This window comes from Lingula anatina, chromosome 8 (genome assembly GCF_051362555.1).
Source record: "Lingula anatina isolate TDL-2025a chromosome 8, LinAna3.0, whole genome shotgun sequence".
Taxonomy (NCBI): Eukaryota; Metazoa; Brachiopoda; class Lingulata; order Lingulida; family Lingulidae; genus Lingula; species Lingula anatina.
In genome coordinates, this window is record NC_141774.1 from 13,001,343 (window position 1) to 13,018,989 (window position 17,647).

Here is a 17,647-nt window from a genome sequence, read left to right on the forward strand (position 1 = left end):
ACATTTGTGATATGTAACTTACAAGAACAGAGGCTATTAATTACAGAAAATTAATAGAAAGCTCTAATACCATGTGCACACTATTTCTTCTTTTTCAAAACAGTTTATATTCTAAAAAAAGGTGTGTTTAAGTAAATTCATTTATAGAAGCTAATAATTTGATACGCAACAAGATATACTGTATTTTAACTCGTTGAGTATGCGCGAAGATAAACCATTTTTATTACTAGAAAAGCACTCCGAGAGCGCAGACCTCCGCCAAGACAGCAAAGTCTCCACCCAATGCCGTTTCACCCCTAATTTTTCATTCTATAATGTTTAGTTTTTTATTCTTGATTCTTGATTATTGTTTGATTAATGATCCGGGTCACCACCAAAAACTAATCATCTGTTCCTTGGCCCACTTGTGACAGTTCCTGAAAATGTCATCAAAATAGGTCCATAACTTTTTCTGTTATGTTGCTAACAGACAGACAGACAGACAGACAGACAGACAGACAAACTAACGGAACCAAAAAAATAACCTCCTTGGCGGAGATAAAGATGAAATTTCTTCACGTAAAAAATGCAGACGGTGTTCTACTGAGGGGATGTCTGCAAACTGTAATAGATCTAATCCAACTTGTCATACAATATCAAAGAATTTGTAGACATAGGATTATTAGTGACCTTGGCAATAGCGACATCAAAGAAGATAAATACCCAGGATAGATACACGTCAAATAGACACCTTGACACTTGATTATATAACGTTACCAAAATACATACAGACACTATTTATAGTCCAAAAATACCGAAACAGGTGTCACTGGTAAGATACACACCCTTGGGGTGAGACACACCCTTGGTTTTGAAAACTGGCACCAGTTAATAATGTGTACAGTGAACAAGAATAATATAGATGTAATCCATGGGACGTGTTGATTTTTTTAATTAAAGCAAAAGATATCTTAGATCTGATGAAAGTCTTAAGGGAAGTTTTGCTGCTGTCAATCAGTCAAGGTTAGTTTGGTGAGGGTAGAGAGATGAGTCGAGGGAACCGCCATTTCTCTATTTCATTATGATTGTGCGGGCAAGTCCGTGTTTTTGAAGTGTAGTTCAGGCTCAACCTGATATTTAAAACGGATCACTTTTTAAGCACATAAAAAAGAAATATTTTTCTCATGAAAAAGGTTCAACATATATCGAAGACTGCGGCCCAGAAATGTGCAAATACTAATGTCAATGCCTGTATTTTAAAATGTCTCTTGAAAAATCCGTTTTGATTGATACCTGGTTGAAAATCTGACAAAATTAACGAAGAGTCCTTATCATATCTCTGCTGTATCTATATTAGGAATCTGTCCGAAACGAGGTGAGCTCCTACAGATGATAAATGTTATCTCCTAATATCTTTGCTTAACATCGAAAAGAAGATGAGCAATTAGAAACAACGATATTGGCCACTAAGGAACCATATTGAGGAGTGATTTTTGGCGTCCCCGCCTGAACACTTAAAGAGGACAAGCAAATTGACAACCGTGAGATGCTTAATAAAAGTGAACCAATGACCGAGATCTCATATTGGTACCCTGCGTTTCGAAGAGTTACAGGGAACACTACAAGATGCTGATAGTGGAGGTGATCTACTAGTTATCTCCTCAACGCAGGGTGGAGTCAGCGTTACGGGCAGAGTGCACGTGATAGATCTAAGAAGACTTAGACTCATTTTCTGCCTCTCTGTCTTCTACTGCCTGTCTCTCGTGATGACCGTTGTTCATTAGATTGATTAGAAAATACATTAGTAATAAGAATTAATATAATATAATATAATATAATATAATATAATATAATATAATATAATATAATATAATATAATATAATATAATATAATATAATATAGCGGACTTCCATTCGTGTCTCACGGGCTGTGCCTTTACGCAGAAAACACCTGGGTCAAGGTGCACCGCGTAGGTTATCATCAGTTATATACGTACGTTATATTAAATGACATATATATCAGCTTTTGCGATAATCGTTTATTCATGAGACTGCGTTAGCGTGATAATTTTTCCCTCCAGTAGTAAGTCTGGTGAAAAATACCAAAGATCCATAGTATCTCTTTTCCTCATTTGTAAACAAGTATTTGGGATGTTGATTATTATTGTTGTGCAGTGATTGTAGTCTCAACATCAAACACAATCAGTCCTGTCTTCTCTGTCACATTTACTGCTCTTGAAGTCCACATAACACTTTCAATGTCCAGTCTTTACAACTAATAATGAACGGTTTTCTAAATGAATAAACAGATGGTTTGATCAATTTATTGATTAATATATAAATTGATTTATAAATGAAAATAATTTTGTTATCAACATTTATACATAAGGGAGGGGGGGGGGGGGGCTAACGGGCCAGATTTTTATACATGTAGGCCTACCAGTAAGTGGTACGTGTTTTACTAGCCGTTCAATCTTTAGAATGTTCTAACTAATCTAATAAACAACGGTCATCATGAGAGACATGTATACACAAAAAAGTATTGACAAGAGTCGAAGCGATTGATCGAAAGTGCAGTTTTAAATGTCATTTTATCTCAGCTAACTGTAATTATAATTTGATATTAAACAGAAACGTTTGAAAGTAGGCTACACGTTTAAACTTGACCGAAATTTTCTCGTGGAATAATGCGCTTTTCTACATAATTTAACGTATATTGAAATGGTTGTTTTAGATAACTGCCAAATTAATTTCTTAAAGAATCGACTCGCCAATCACACTGGAAAAAGAAACACCAGAAATAAAAGACTCGGAAGAACTAGCTTCGAATTAAGCTTATCTTGGGATAACATTTTCAGCAGCATCAGGGGAAATTTATTTCTTTAGGATTAGCCATTTTATTACTTGAGCATGTTGATTGGTGTTGATCTTGTTACTAAAGAGATGAGGCATTTGCAAAGAAAAATAATCAGTACAGTGCTAAATTTTCATTGGATTTTATACCTTATTCTGTGCGAACGCAATGTGGCTTTGTAAGTTTGTGAATATTTAAGCTACGAGCTGCTCCCTTATCTATCCCGTCACGTGACTTGAGGGGTAATAGAGTTGAAAGAATACCATCTTGTGTTAGTCCTTGTTAAATGTTGGGGATCGTTTAAGGAAAGATGTAGATCTGATGTGTAAACGAAATACAAACAATTAACAGATATGGGTGCTTCGAAGACTTGACGTACAGGGCAGAGTTGATAGAGACGCCGGAAAGGAGGTACGGCAAGTTTGAGCTTCTGCCTTCTGTATGGAGTTCGTTTGTGGGCCTTTAATTTTACTTACTCAGCTTTCCTCAGCTAGTTCGGTGTTTCACGAAGAAGTTTAGCGAATGTTGTCCGAAATGTCAATTTGTTATCACTTCCTTTTCTAAACCTGACGTTGATTTGCTTTAGAAGTATTGTTTAAGACAGAAGTGTCTTTGAGATAACTTACCACTTACTAGTACACTTCTGCACTTGACTTTCTGTATAAATCGGCCTTTATGAAGGCAGGGTATTTGAGTTTTCTGTTTTCACACTTGTTTTCACCTTCTTTTCACTGTTTAAGTTATTTTAGAATGGGTGTTTTACATATAAGTACAATGTATAAGAGATACACGATTGCATCAAGTCACATTAACATGCTGTAAAACAAGAAAACCATGTAACAGTGACCTCAGACATTTTACTTTTTGTTTCTTCAGGGTGTGTGAAGTAGTGTAGAGGAGGGTCACACTATGGCATCCTCCACTCCTGCTCTGACTGTCATCATTTTCTTTATCTGCCTTGGGATCACCTTTGGTCAAAATGCCACAAATACTTCAACAACTTCAGCTGTTGACAACATTTCTACCACAGTGCCTGCACAGACAGCTTCAAGCACTGTCACAACAACACCTTCTTCCGTTGATATCACTACCTCCGCTGCCACCGTTGCCTTGACAGGCTGCCAGATGGCAGCACCCTGCGAGCCTCTAGAGACTTCGACTTGTCTTGGCACCCCACTCCCTTATGCACAGACCTCCTTGGCGCTAGTCAACGACTCTTCCAACCAGACAGAGGCCCAGATGAGACTGAAGCTGTGGAGTGGCCTGCAAAGTGTGCCGCAGTGCTGGGCTGTCGTACAGCCGCTGCTGTGTGCGGTGTACATGCCGCAGTGTAATGGCAGCGTCATCGAGCTTCCTTCCAAGGATATGTGTGAGAAGACGAGAGGGCCCTGCAGGATCGTGGAGACTGTGCAAGGGTGGCCAGAGTTTCTGAAGTGTGAGGGGGCGCATTTTCAGTCTCAGTGTAATTCTGTAAGTTCAGTTTTGTTTTTATTAGTTGAAAGGTGATTTTGGAAAAAAAGAAAGTTTTAGTGTCACTTTTATTTTTGATCTGAAGTTAAAATTTGATTTTAATTAGCTCAAGATGATTTTGAAAGAAGTGGATATACTTTCAATTTCATTGAAATTCAGTAAGCTCTTTTATGTTTTCTTTAAATCAGTCAAATTTATGCCCAAACCAGATAACTTTGCTCAATCCTTTTACTAGTACTAGTACATACCAGATTAAAGTTAAGTCTAAGATTATTCAGATTTGAAGGCCAGTAGTGAAACACAAGGTTTTGTGTAAGAATTTTTGTAAAGAGCTAAAACAGCTTTTAGTTTACATGTACTACAAATTTAACATTTTTGTATTGAACATAAATTGATCCTGGGTAGCTAAGGAGGGGGATTCTCCCCTCAGCTTTGTTTATATACAAACAGTAATAGCAAATGACCTATAGACACTACAATAACTTACTGGTAAGAGAACAGTTCACACTAGGCAATTTAAGATTGGTTTTGAACTGGCCAATTTCATAAAATCTGTGTTTTGACATTATGGTGATATGAACCCTGTACAGACATTGGCAAAAGTGGCTTCCTAAATGCCATATTGAGTATTAATGTGAATTATAATCAACAGTATGGAGGCAAAGGCCACAATGATGAGGAGTTCATGATCTGTGCCCAAAGATGTATACTAGAAGTCCTGAATGTCCGGACTGAACAGACTAACTTGGATTTCAGAGTGATTTTTGCTCTGTCAAATTAATACTCAGAATAACGTTTAAATATTGAAATAATTAATGAATTATTTTGAAAAAGTACATATTATTTTCCACATACATCGTCATTTTGTCACTTTTAATCAATGGTGAGAATGTTAAACATAATGTTTGCTAGCATGATTCAAGTCATGTGAGCGAGACCCAAAAAGTAACAAATGACCCATATTGCCAAGTACAATAAGGCGCACAAACAATGAAAAGAAACTACCTTCCAAACATACACATAGCTCTGTAGGGATTCATGGGCTGAGCCCCTCAATGTCAAACACTGGGGTTTTGTGTGCATTTTCCACCTCAACGCTCAAGAAAGGCTGTGGAAATAAAAGCCTTGTGTTGAATGAATCACTCGCTATAGGGAGCTTGAATGAATCTCTCCTGCTCTTAAATTTGATAATGTAGGTTTATATATTGAAATGTTTGGCAGGAATTTGTGTACATACGTTAGGTCACTTTTTGATTTAGTATTAGAATAAAATTGGTATTATTAATTGTTTGTACTGTGTTATTAGTGGTGAGTTAATCATAAAGGTTGAAAGGTATTGAGTAATATATATTGCCTTGGGCATGAGCTGTGTTTAACTTACTGTAAGATGTATAGAAGAAAATTTTAATGACTCTGCAGGGAATCATAAAGATCTACTGATTTAGTGTGATTCATGAGCATTCTTTTATATTCTATCCAGATTGGAAGTAGACCAAAAGTCCAAGTTAAGACCAATATTTTGTTTGAAATTCCATTTTCAAATTTCATGCATATTTGGTAGTCACATTTGAGAAGAAAGAGAACTAATATTAAGTTGGGTTTTTTTTTACAAAAAGATTTTTTCACAATTTTTTTTTTTTTTTTTTTTTTTGTGTGATGACAGCAACATTTATTACCTCAAATATTATCCATTATTTAAAGAAAAATCCCCAACAAATTGATCAGTTTTGTTAGCATTTTTCTTTTCCAGAATCCTGTCTCAAATCTCAATTTCAACACCAGCTCCACGTGCCAGGCACCCCTGGTTGCCACGTCTAACAAAGACAGCTGGTACGAGGGGGTGGATGGATGCGGCCTACAGTGCCAGAACCCTCTGTTTACTGACGACGAACACAGGCAGGTCCACATCTTCATAGGTGTGGTGGGATCTCTGTGTCTGGTGCTGACACTCTTTGCTTTGGTAGGTGGGATTTTTTTTTTAATTGGTCTCGCCTGACACATACAAGTTAGGCGATTACACTTACTGCATGGCCACATTCACAACCAAAGTTAATCTGTGGATCAGATATGGCTGACACACTTGAAAAGCTTACACATAATCCCCGTGGGAAATCTATTCAGTGTCTGTCAGGGGATTACGTGGCAAGCTGTAAAGTGGGTTGGCCATATTCTATCCACAGATCAACTTGAAGTGAATGTGCCCTTAAATCAATAAATCGGTCAAAGGCAGTAGCGAACAAAATAACACCCCATTGTGATAAGCAGTGCAAATTTTAAGAAGTAAATAGGATTTACTGGGATTCATTTTAAGTAAATGAGTATCTTGTTATTATATGAAAAATAAGGTAAAAATTTAGTAGTATTTGCAAGCTATGAAAGATGTGTTTAGTTAAGTGCTAAAGAACTAAGACAATTTTCCTTTTTCACACATTTTCATTGGCACTTGTAGAGGTAAGTATTTCAGTGTTAAAGTGTTTTAATGTTTCTGGTTGCTGTTTGTTGTTGACACATGGCTGAAGGGTGCTGACTATATGAACAGTCTGTTGGTGTGTTGGCAAGAAACTTTTATCTTTCTAAAATATTTACTGATATATGAAGGTCTTTAGATTTATTTGGAAACCTGGACTTTTGGGTGTTGTATTTATGACTTCTGAACCTCCCAGTATAGAGTCGTGTTCTTTCATACAGCTCTTTCATTTTCAGGGTGTTTTTTGAAAGGTCCTCTTTCATCGCTTTTTCCTCTTTATATGTTTGCTGAACTAATTTCAAATATTTTTTTCCTATGAGTCAAATGTCCATATTGATTTGATTTTATTTTCCTCTAAGTCTTAGGCAAACTTTTTAGGATATTTTTTACAGAAAGTAGGATATAGAAAAGTCATAACTTACAGATAACTGTGGTTAAAAAAATCATATCTGTAAACAACAGGCTATTGTTTGCTTCTGCCACAACTTTTGAGTCCAATAACTTCATTTATTGAAGGGTTCAATATAAGTGAAAAGCCTAATTGTTGCCACAACATTTTATCTTTTATCAACACACAGTGCAGAAATAGGTTCGAAAAAAAGTGATGTATCACACTGTCATCTCAACTGAATCATCTAACACTACTTTCTAATTCACAGCTGACATTCATAATTGACTGGAAGAATGCCAACCGCTACCCGGCGCTGATCCTTTTCTTCATCAACGCCTGTTTCTTTGTGGGCAGTATTGGGTGGTTGGCCCAGTTTATACCAGGTGCTAGACAGGATATCGTCTGCAAGGCTGATGGAACCTTAAGAAGCGGGGAGCCAAAGATAGGGTAATGATTCAGTTCATTCCCACTTGTATACCAAATAATAATAATCATTGTGGATTTGATGTTACTTTGAAATTATGGTTTTGCTATTGATGGTCATTATTTAAAAGGCATTTCACATGTTTGATTAAAATTTTTCCCATTTTCAGGTCAGGAGAAACTGCCTCATGCACTTTCATCTTTATATTCGTCTACTTTTCCATGATGGCTGGGGTCACATGGTTTGTCATCCTGGCATATTGCTGGCGTGTTACCTTCAAGTCTCTGGGCACTGCTCGTGATCTGATAGCAGGAAAGATCGCCTACTTTCATATCTTTGCCTGGTCTTTTCCACTGGTGCTTACTATCATATGTTTAGCTGTCACGGAGGTAGGAATGAAAGAGAAACACTTGTTGATGTGATATATTTTAATGTGATGATTTAAAACCTCTGTGGATGGCTTGAAATGCCCTTTAAGAAAGTATTCATATATGGTAACACATTTTATCAATTGTGATATAGGTCTGATGGAAGTTTGGCACTCACTTTGATCAAATGGCTGGTCTTTTTAGTAGGTTTTGCACAAACTTCCAATGAAGTATTTGTATTCCATATAATATGTTCTTACAGGTTTATTATAAATGTAAGATATTAAAATGAAGGAAATTTAGTTAGATATGCCATTTATCATCACTGTCACAACCAGCACAATGTCACACCAAACACGATCACATTTTACACAATCCAAGTCACAATTCAAATCACATTGTATGTAATCTTAACCAACACAATCTCTCCTAACACAATTCTCTCCCATTCTTGTCTCAGGTTGATGGAGATTCCCTGAGTGGAATATGTTTTGTTGGCTATATCAACCACTGGGTCAGAGGAGTCTTTGTATTAATGCCAATAGGACTGGTAGTCACTGTGGGTCTGGTGTTTATATGTATGGGTGAGTACTGATGTCTATAGGACTGATGGTTATATGTATGGGTGAGTACTGATGTCTATAGGACTGATGGTCATATGCATGGGTGAGTACTGATGTCTATAGGACTGATGGTTATATGTATGGGTGAGTACTGATGTCTATAGGACTGATGGTTATATGTATGGGTGAGTACTGATGTCTATAGGACTGATGGTTATATGTATGGGTGAGTACTGATGTCTATAGGACTGATGGTTATATGTATGGGTGAGTACTGATGTCTATAGGACTGATGGTTATATGTATGGGTGAGTACTGATGTCTATAGGACTGATGGTCATATGTATGGGTGAGTACTGATGTCTATAGGACTGATGGTTATATGTATGGGTGAGTACTGATGTCTATAGGACTGATGGTTATATGTATGGGTGAGTACTGATGTCTATAGGACTGATGGTTATATGCATGGGTGAGTGGTTGAAAAATAATCCAAAGTTTGCAGATGTATGTAGACTTCATCAAGTTTGTGTTGATTTTTGTGCAAATTCATCATTGAACAGATGGAAAAGGTTTTCTGTGACTTGAACTAGCTCTTATGTTTTACAACAAATTATTGATGGAAAAGTTTTTTTTTCTTTGCATGTTTGCTTTTGATAAGTCTTTTTACTCCAGTTTGAAATGTGTAAATATTTGCATTTAGTAAATAGAACTGGACCAGGTGTAAAATTATCCATTGGGTGAGCATTTTATGTTGCAGAAAATGATTAAAAATAAAATTTACCTTTTGTAAAAAAAATGTTTAAAAAAAAAATGAAAAGGGAGCAAAGAGGATATGGTTTTAGACTAGTCATTTGTATGTAAACAGAGTTTTGAAAAAGTTATAATTGTATTATTTCAGGCCTGGCCACACTGTGCAAACTCCGTAAAGAAAGTCCCGGAGTGGTCAGCAATAAAGCTACAGCCAAAATCATGGAAACTATATTTAGATTAGGTGAGATTCAGTGTAAGCTGAAACTAGGCATAGACTAGTGTTTTAGACCCCATTCCCGGAGATTAGATCGATCCAACTAGATCGACCTAACTCCCTGGGGGTTCACGCTAAATAGCTGTCAGCCAAGCGGGCACGACAGTTAATTACCCCCTTACAGCTTGTAGAAGGCAGGACAGACATTTAAGCTGGATTATCTGACAGTAATCTAGTGAGACTCCCCACGGGGATAGATCAATCTAAAATCTATGGGAATGCGCCCTGAGATCTTTGCTTAATGCCTAAGATAATTTGGTGTAAAAAAATTAATATTTTGGCACTGCGTCATATGTTCCCTGATGGTGGTAACAAAAGTTATTGCCTCTTGTTTCTTATATATTAGAATGTTATCTGTTTATTTATTTATTTGAAAATCCTGTCCTATTAAAATGCAGCATTCCTTTGAGGAAAATTCCCAAAGGATGTCTTCTTAAATTTGGGAAAGATTTGGAATTCTTTTCTCACTATTTCCAGGTGTATTTGCGGTGCTTTCCATAGTCTTCTCATTCATCACATTGATAGTACACATCTATATGTTTACTTGGGAGTCAACCTGGTATGAGGCCTTCAAGGAATATACAGTGTAAGTTAACAAATATGCCTAGAAAATTTAAAAAAAAACTATGAGGTGTTTTCTTGAATGTTCATTTGAAATAAAGGTCTCAGAAGGTGAAAACTAAGAAAGCAAAAGTGAACTGTGTAGGCATAAGATGAACCTGAACCTATTCAGCAGGAAGCTTTCAAGAAATGTACAAATTTGAAAGCCATAGTGCACAGCTTGGGTATCATAAACTACAGGAAATAATGGAATTTTAGAGAAAGGCAATTCAATATTTGTGTGTGTGCCAGACACGTGTGTGTGTGTGTGTGTGTGTGTGTGTGTGTGTGTGTGTGTGTGTGTGAGAGAGAGAGAGAGAGAGAGAGAGATGTCACTCATATCCAATCATTGTCTCACAGGTGTAAAGCCACATCAGAACTGACAGGGGATAAAACGCAGTGTGAGCTGACCAGTCGTCCCAGTCTGGCCGCGGTACAGATCCACATCTTTGCCTACTTTGGTGCTGGTATAGCCATGAGTTCCTGGGTCTGGAATAAAGCCACCCTGGATGCTTGGAAGAGGTTCTTTAGAAGGTAAGAGCTATGGGTCTGGAATAAAGCCACCCTGGATGCTTGGAAGAGGTTCTTTAGAAGGTAAGAGCTATGGGTGTATAAAGCCACCCTGGGCCCCATAACTCGAAAGCATCTCGCATTGCAACCGAGGGTAAACGTCTTGATTTCATAACTTGTCCATACACGTCCCCCTCAATGTGATATCGCTATTTGCAATGCTTTCTATGTTACGGAGCCCTGGATGCTTGGAAGAGGTTCTTTAGAAGGTAAAAACTTAAATCATGAGAACTTGTGTAGAAGCATCAACCAATGGATTTTATATCATAAATGCAAATGATATAATGTACATCACTATAATGATCATCCATTTCAAGTTAAAAGATAGATTTAAAGAGCATAAGAAAATATAACTTTCATGACTGATTTTTTTGGCAGATGAAGCAGTCTGACTGACCTCATTTATTAATAAATAGTTGTCTCATATTAAAATGTTTTTCATTCATAAAAAAGTAATAAGATGTGCATCATAACATTACAGGGTATTTCGTATTGCTGACAACAAGCCAGTCAAGTTAAAGAAACACAAGATGATAGCTCAGGCGTTTGCTAAGAGGAGGGATGTCAACAATGGGCACATGTCCGTAAGCTTCTGCAGTACCCATGATGATCCGTTGGGTGAGTGTACACACGTGTAGCACGTACTCCTTTGCATGCACTGCACATTCATAATGATAAAATGTGACAAATATGCTTGATTGAACTGGCATGTTGTTCAAGAATTTAAAAGAAAAAAGTTTCAGATATCTCTATTTCTTGCACAAATTTTAAATGCTTTAAACTTCAAGTTGTGAAATACAAACTGACACAAGGTCCTCCTCATACACATTTCATATCAGATATGAAATTCTGCTTTGACATAAATTGGCACACCATGTATGAGGTAAAACTTTATTATGTCAGCAGTGATACAGATTTCTCCTTTCTGTATATATTACCTGATGAAAAAATGACTTGACAAGGGTATCTCCTTGACAACAACAGCAGTATCTCCATGACAACAACGGCAATATCTCCTTGACAGCAGTATCTCCTTGACAACAATATTACCTTGACAGTAATAATACATAAAGTTCCCATTCTACATATGTATTAAAAATTCACACTCATATACATTCCAGGTATGAAGTTTGACTTGAACAGTGTCACGTCAGCTGACATGTCGTCACAGTGGGTCCAAGCCATGCCTAACTTGGTGCGTCGCAGGGGAGGGATGATCCACCCCACAGCAGGTACCCTTCGCAGGTACTCAGACTCAGGTATGTACTGCCAGTTTAGGAGTTTTAAGGATATTGCTTTTAAGCCTGAAATTCCTCACAGAACGTAAGTTGTATAATTCAGCTTGAGTGGAAAGGCATTGGTATAAACCCTGAAGTCCATGGAGCACGTTCCAAGCAGCTATGCAAATTTATGATTCAGAATTTTAAAAAATTAAAATTTTGAAATAAAGTGGGTTGTTCCGTGAACTGAAAATTAATGCTGAAAAAGTATTATTCACTGACTTTGAAATCTTAAAAAAAAAATAGTAATAATAATAGGAATTTTAAAAAAGTGTTTGACCATGAAAATGTCAAATTCTTCAATGATTTTACCACCAGATCTCACTATTATTCCAGACATTCAGTCTATAGCATCTAGGAGATTGTCAATAGACTCCCAAGTCAGTGTACAAAGAGACAAAGAAGAAACCAAGAAAAAGAAGAAAAAGCGCGGAAGAAAAAACAGAATAGCGCCAGTGGCTCTTCCTCCCAGTTCGCGCCGCGGGAGTGACAGCCAGACCTGGGTCAGTAAGGGGCAATACCAGGAGGCGAGACGCGCCAGCGATACCTCCGTCATCACCAACGCCTCCGCCCACAGTATTAAAGTCTCTATGGAGAAACTGGCTAGTTCCATAGAGAGTCTCCACATGATGTTGTGTGCTACCAAAGGGGAGGGACTGGGAAGAGGGAGGGATAGTTTCAAGAGGGAGGGACCCCTTGGGAGTGGAGGGAAAAAAGGGACCAAAAAAGAAATTTTGGGGGGACCAAGGACTCAGCCCCCTCCTGTGCCCCTAGCTACCTATTCTCTTTTCACAGCCAGTGCCTACGTCCCACAGACGGTGGAAATGGTCGATCTCGATGGCTCAGAGAATTACGAGTTGGATATAGAAGAAGCAGTGGCGCCACCTGTCCAGCAACAAACACCAACCAAACAGGAGCGTGCCACACCCATGTCAGCAGCGTCCAAGAGGAGTGGTCGAGATAGTGGGCGCCACAGTCAGGTCCCAAGCGGTCACTCTTATCCTACCGATGTCGTTGTCCATGTTGACAGTCGAACTGATGATGAGAGAGATGAAGGACTGGAGTCATCCTCTTAGCTTAGCAAGGAAAGGCATGATGTGATTCTTGATCTGGGATTAAAACTTATAAGCTTGAGATCAATTTTGGGTGATTGATCATGGCATGACTGAGGACAGTTATTTTGACTAGCAAATGATGTGCCTTTGGAGGAATAAACATAATGGAAAGCAATAATTGAAAAGCAGAGAGGTTGACAGTCTTGTGACAAAAATGCTGAATTCCCAATGTTTACCTGACAGCAAAGCAATATGTCTCAGCAGTGAAAAGAAATTTATACCAATAGGACTGACTTCTACAGTGGGTATATTGCAATACAGTAGTGTTTAATGTTAAGGTTTTGTCCTTACAATAAGTGTTTGTAGTTCATTTGGTGGAACTGTTACTGTGTTCTGGATTCTTAGCTCCAGTTACAGCATATTAGCAGCATTCATCGTAACTGTGTCATTAATATCTGTCACAGTCTCCTCATTATTGATGACCTTGACCCAATTATTGATGTGTGTCAAGGTGACCTCGTGATTAATTTGTTGTCCCAGTTACAAATATATGCCAATGGTGTCCTCATGGTGTCAAGGTGACCTGGTCAGCAGATTTGTGTCTCTGACATAGGTTTATCAGGGGCGGATTTAGGCCGTCTTCTGGGTCTTCCGGAAGACGGTCAGATTTTCAAGTTTACATTGACGGGTATCCATTTTGGAGGACGGTCAAAATTGGAGGATGAATCAACAAAGATATTTTGGAAGACTGTCAGTAAATAGCTCTGGATCCGCCCCTGTTTATATCACTAGAATCTAGTAAAATTCAGCACATTTTACTGTCACAAAAGTACATTGATTTAGCAGTGGTACAGAAGCGTCTTAGATCCATATAATATTTATTATAAAATTTTTAAAACTAAATACTGCGTGCATATTCTTTGTAGGGGCCAGTTATGTTTGTTGCTACCACTTGTATGCGTTTTAGATCTGGAAGTGCCTTGCCATATGTGCCTCAGAATACTCCTTTAATTAATACTTGATATGAAAATACTTGAACTATTATTAGTATTATTATTTTACAGCTATTATATACTCACAACTAAATTCATGATGGTGCATTAGACCTTGACATTAATAAATGACCTTGACATAACAGAATGGTGACCTTGACCAATATTGGTGATCTCGCAACTTGCCATGACAGACTCAGTTGTATTTTCATATTGTTGTACAGTTGTCATACTCTCTTTACGTGACACCTTTGAAATATATGAAATCATTACTAGTTAGCATAAACTGATTTAATTTTGTAGCATTTTAGATAGCTAGCAGAAAAGTTTAGATTTTTAAATTTTATACATGCAAATGCAGAAATAGGTATTTTTTAGTTAGCGTAAGTGCTCTACTGTGTGGGGTTATATTTTTGTTTGGAGAATGCCACTTTATATTGACCATTCTTAGTTATGGATATTTCTGTACCATTTGTTTCTGTGTTACTCAAAAGATAAAATGAAGTTTGTAAATCTGGGTAGTGATATATGTTGAAGGAAGCCCAAACAAGAGAATGACCATGACTTTAAGGACATCATCTCAGATACAAAAGATTGGTTTAAACTAGCTTTCAGCAGTAACTTCTTAGAGTGCTGTGTAAATACTCAAAAAAATTGGTGCATACTTACTGCTTCCATGACTCAATATTTTACAATTTTTTTATAAGTTATTATAATTAGTATTTATGTAATTTTTTCGCAAATGTTCACAGTACAAGGCATATGGAAGTTTTATTTTTCTTTTAGTTCTTTGAACTAAATGCTTTGTATTAATTTTTTAATCATTTAAGGGTCCCAAGTTAAATGGTTTTGTTTATTACCATGTGTTCCAGTTAAATGATTTTGGATCAAAAACCTGAATAATACTCAGCTGGTTTATGTCATGGTGACACAAAGAATTTACTCTGAAAAATACTCATTTTTCATTTAAAGTTACTAGTAGTAGTAGTATTAGTAGTAGTAGTAGTAGTAGTAGTAGTAGTAGTAGTAGTAGTAGTAGAATATTGCACTTGCTTATTTAGTGCATTTTAATGTAGGTTTTACCAAGAATTCCTGGTGTTATTCATATAAGCATGTGTATGAATATGTGCAGTGGATATTTTAAATATCCTTACTTGAAATTTTTATATAGGTATATTATTGATGATCTTTAAACATACTATAGATGACCTTGACCCATCTAAGGTATGACCTTGACCCAATTTGGTGGTATTTTTCTTGTTTATTAATGGTATGCAAAACAGAGCCTGAATATTTCTACTTTTAAATCATTCAGTACTTATTGATCCCCATAGATACCATGGAGAATGTTCTTGATAAAGTGGGGGTGATGACAGTAGCAAGTTGGTAATACAGAATTTGACAAATTTGCTCTTATGTTCTAGAAATATTTCAAAGAAGCATTTAAGATGTAGCCTGTCATGATAAATAGTGATTTTTTGGGGAATTTATTTTTAAATGCGGCTTTTGACAGATACTAGAATCTCTTAACCGTGGAATCTCAACTCCCCCTCCCCTCCCCTCCCCTCAGTTGTGCAATATGCTTCACTTTAACAGTTACATATTATATGTAACAGACTTGGTTTTTCTTTGAATTTGTGCTGTTGTAAGTTATATATTATATATACTATAATGCTTTATATTGTTTTTCTTTGTCATATCGTTCAGTTGGAATGTAAGTTTTATTAAGCACTATTATGGGTCTAAGGTTAGAAAGCTTGCATGTTATATAGGATGTTTTTTGGCTCGATTATTTCTAACAGGAAAAATTATCAATTGAATCAAATGATTGAGCCATTACTGTAAAAAATACTGTCTCTCATTCTTGAATCCCTCTTGATTATTACCAATAGTCACCAGTTATTAGAGTTCAAGATTCTAATGTATTAGAGTTAAAGATTGTTATGTTTTGTGAATTGTTTGACATATGAGAATGGTCTTCTGTATTTATCTGGAAATCCAGAGATTATTTTGGTGCATTTGTGCCCCACTTTCCTCTTTAATTTGGGAAGTTTTGAAAAGGAAGGTGCTTGCCATGTGAGGTTTAAAAAGGTCAAGTCTGCTTTGTGGCAATATTTTCTTTGAAATAAGCACAGGAATTAAAATTGAGGAAGTTATAAACGGAAGTAAAAATTACTGACTTCAAAAGAAATTGAAATGTCCAATGATATTGGATATTGTAAGAAAATATCACAGCATTTTAAAACAGTAGTGTACTAGCACAAGTTATTTTGTCTGTTACAAGTTCAATAGTAAACATGTTTATGAGTAGATTTTTCTTATCAGTAAAAACAATTTGCATATCATATCTGATATTTATCTATCTTTATTTTCAAATTTCAAGAGTTTCATATAAGTAGTAGTAAAATGAAAATAAAATAAATATTAGATCAAACGATATTGTATTGTATTGTTTCTGCTTTTGAAAAGGTCATCTTAAAATTTCTAGTGGGAATTATTTGGGGTGCCAGTCATTTAACATTCTTGAACATATTTTTAGATATTAAAATTTTTCAATCGTATATCTATGATGATTCTAGGACAATTCCACCCCAGGAAAGTCCCCCAAGAAATATATATTCGTATACAAATATAAAGTAGTAGTACTGTAAAAACTATAAAGTTCAAAACATTCCATCCATTTTATTAATATTTTAATGTGATAATACGCCTTCACCATGAAACAAATTATTTTATAAATTCCTTTTCACTGAGTACAAGTACAGAAAGTTTTATTAAATATCTAATCAAAGTATAACCACCTATCCTTCGGGTAAAGGTGATGTAAAAAGATGAACAGGTAAACAAATAGTTTGTGAATATTTTCAGTGTGGTGGGTAGTGGTAAAAAAAATTCAAAGTGACAAATAATCAAAGGGATACCTGGATAAGCGAGATCTGTTTACCCCACCTCAACCTAGAGATACACGTTGAGTCAAGACTTACTCAATCAAGGGGGAATGATAAAGCCATTAAAAGTAAAACAATTCATCAAAAGGTTACCTGGATGAGTGAGATCGTCCGCTTACCCCACCTTTACCTGAAGATATAGTTTGATCAGATTTTTAATAAAATGCTCTGCGCTTCTTTCCCTAAAATTTTCTGTACTTGTTCTCCACGAAAATAATTTGTTTAATGAAATAAATATTATCTATCCTCGAGTTGCATCATCCCACTAGGAAATATTAAGAAAATGGAAGAAAAAAATTTGAACTTTCTACTCTTTACTTTATATTTGTTTATAAATATATATATTTGCTCGGGAGGAATCGTCCAGGGGGGGGGTTGTGCGGGAGGGAGGATTATATAAAAGCACTGTGCTATATGACAAGCTTTCTCTGGCAAAAAGGTTGAAGCCTTCCAACAGATCTCATTAAGGCTTTCAGTAATCTTCTAGAGGTGTGCTTAGTCATCATAGTGTTATCAGTGGCAAGGCATCAGCAACAGTGGAAGGGGCTTCTGCATGATTGCTCAGGTACACCTTTCTTATGCGCTGTTTTTTATTGGATTACCATGCATGTAAACATTATTGTTCGCCCACAGCTGTGGGGGATTCCCTCATGTACCCC

General features: G+C 36.5%; 1 protein-coding gene across 1 annotated transcript; it reads left to right on the top strand.

The window, feature by feature from the left end:
* Nucleotides 1-2,964: 2,964 nt before the first annotated feature.
* Nucleotides 2,965-16,479, top strand: LOC147760382 (protein smoothened-like). The gene is made up of 12 exons (XM_087019448.1): nt 2,965-3,244; nt 3,710-4,303; nt 6,054-6,263; nt 7,430-7,608; nt 7,755-7,974; nt 8,414-8,537; nt 9,418-9,510; nt 10,021-10,129; nt 10,504-10,677; nt 11,195-11,331; nt 11,835-11,972; nt 12,330-16,479. Exons 2-12 carry the CDS (start codon nt 3,743-3,745, stop codon nt 13,067-13,069), a joined length of 2,685 nt encoding a protein of 894 aa, XP_086875574.1. The 5' UTR covers nt 2,965-3,244; nt 3,710-3,742; the 3' UTR covers nt 13,070-16,479.
* The last annotated feature ends 1,168 nt before the right edge of the window (nt 16,480-17,647 follow it).

Coding starts and splice junctions, on each gene's coding strand:
- LOC147760382 (XM_087019448.1), top strand. CDS start 3,743: ATGGCATCCTCCACTCCTGCTCTGACTGTCATCATTTTCTTTATCTGC. Junction 4,304..6,053: donor TTCAGTCTCAGTGTAATTCT/GTAAGTTCAGTT, acceptor TTTCTTTTCCAG/AATCCTGTCTCAAATCTCAA. Junction 6,264..7,429: donor TGCTGACACTCTTTGCTTTG/GTAGGTGGGATT, acceptor TCTAATTCACAG/CTGACATTCATAATTGACTG.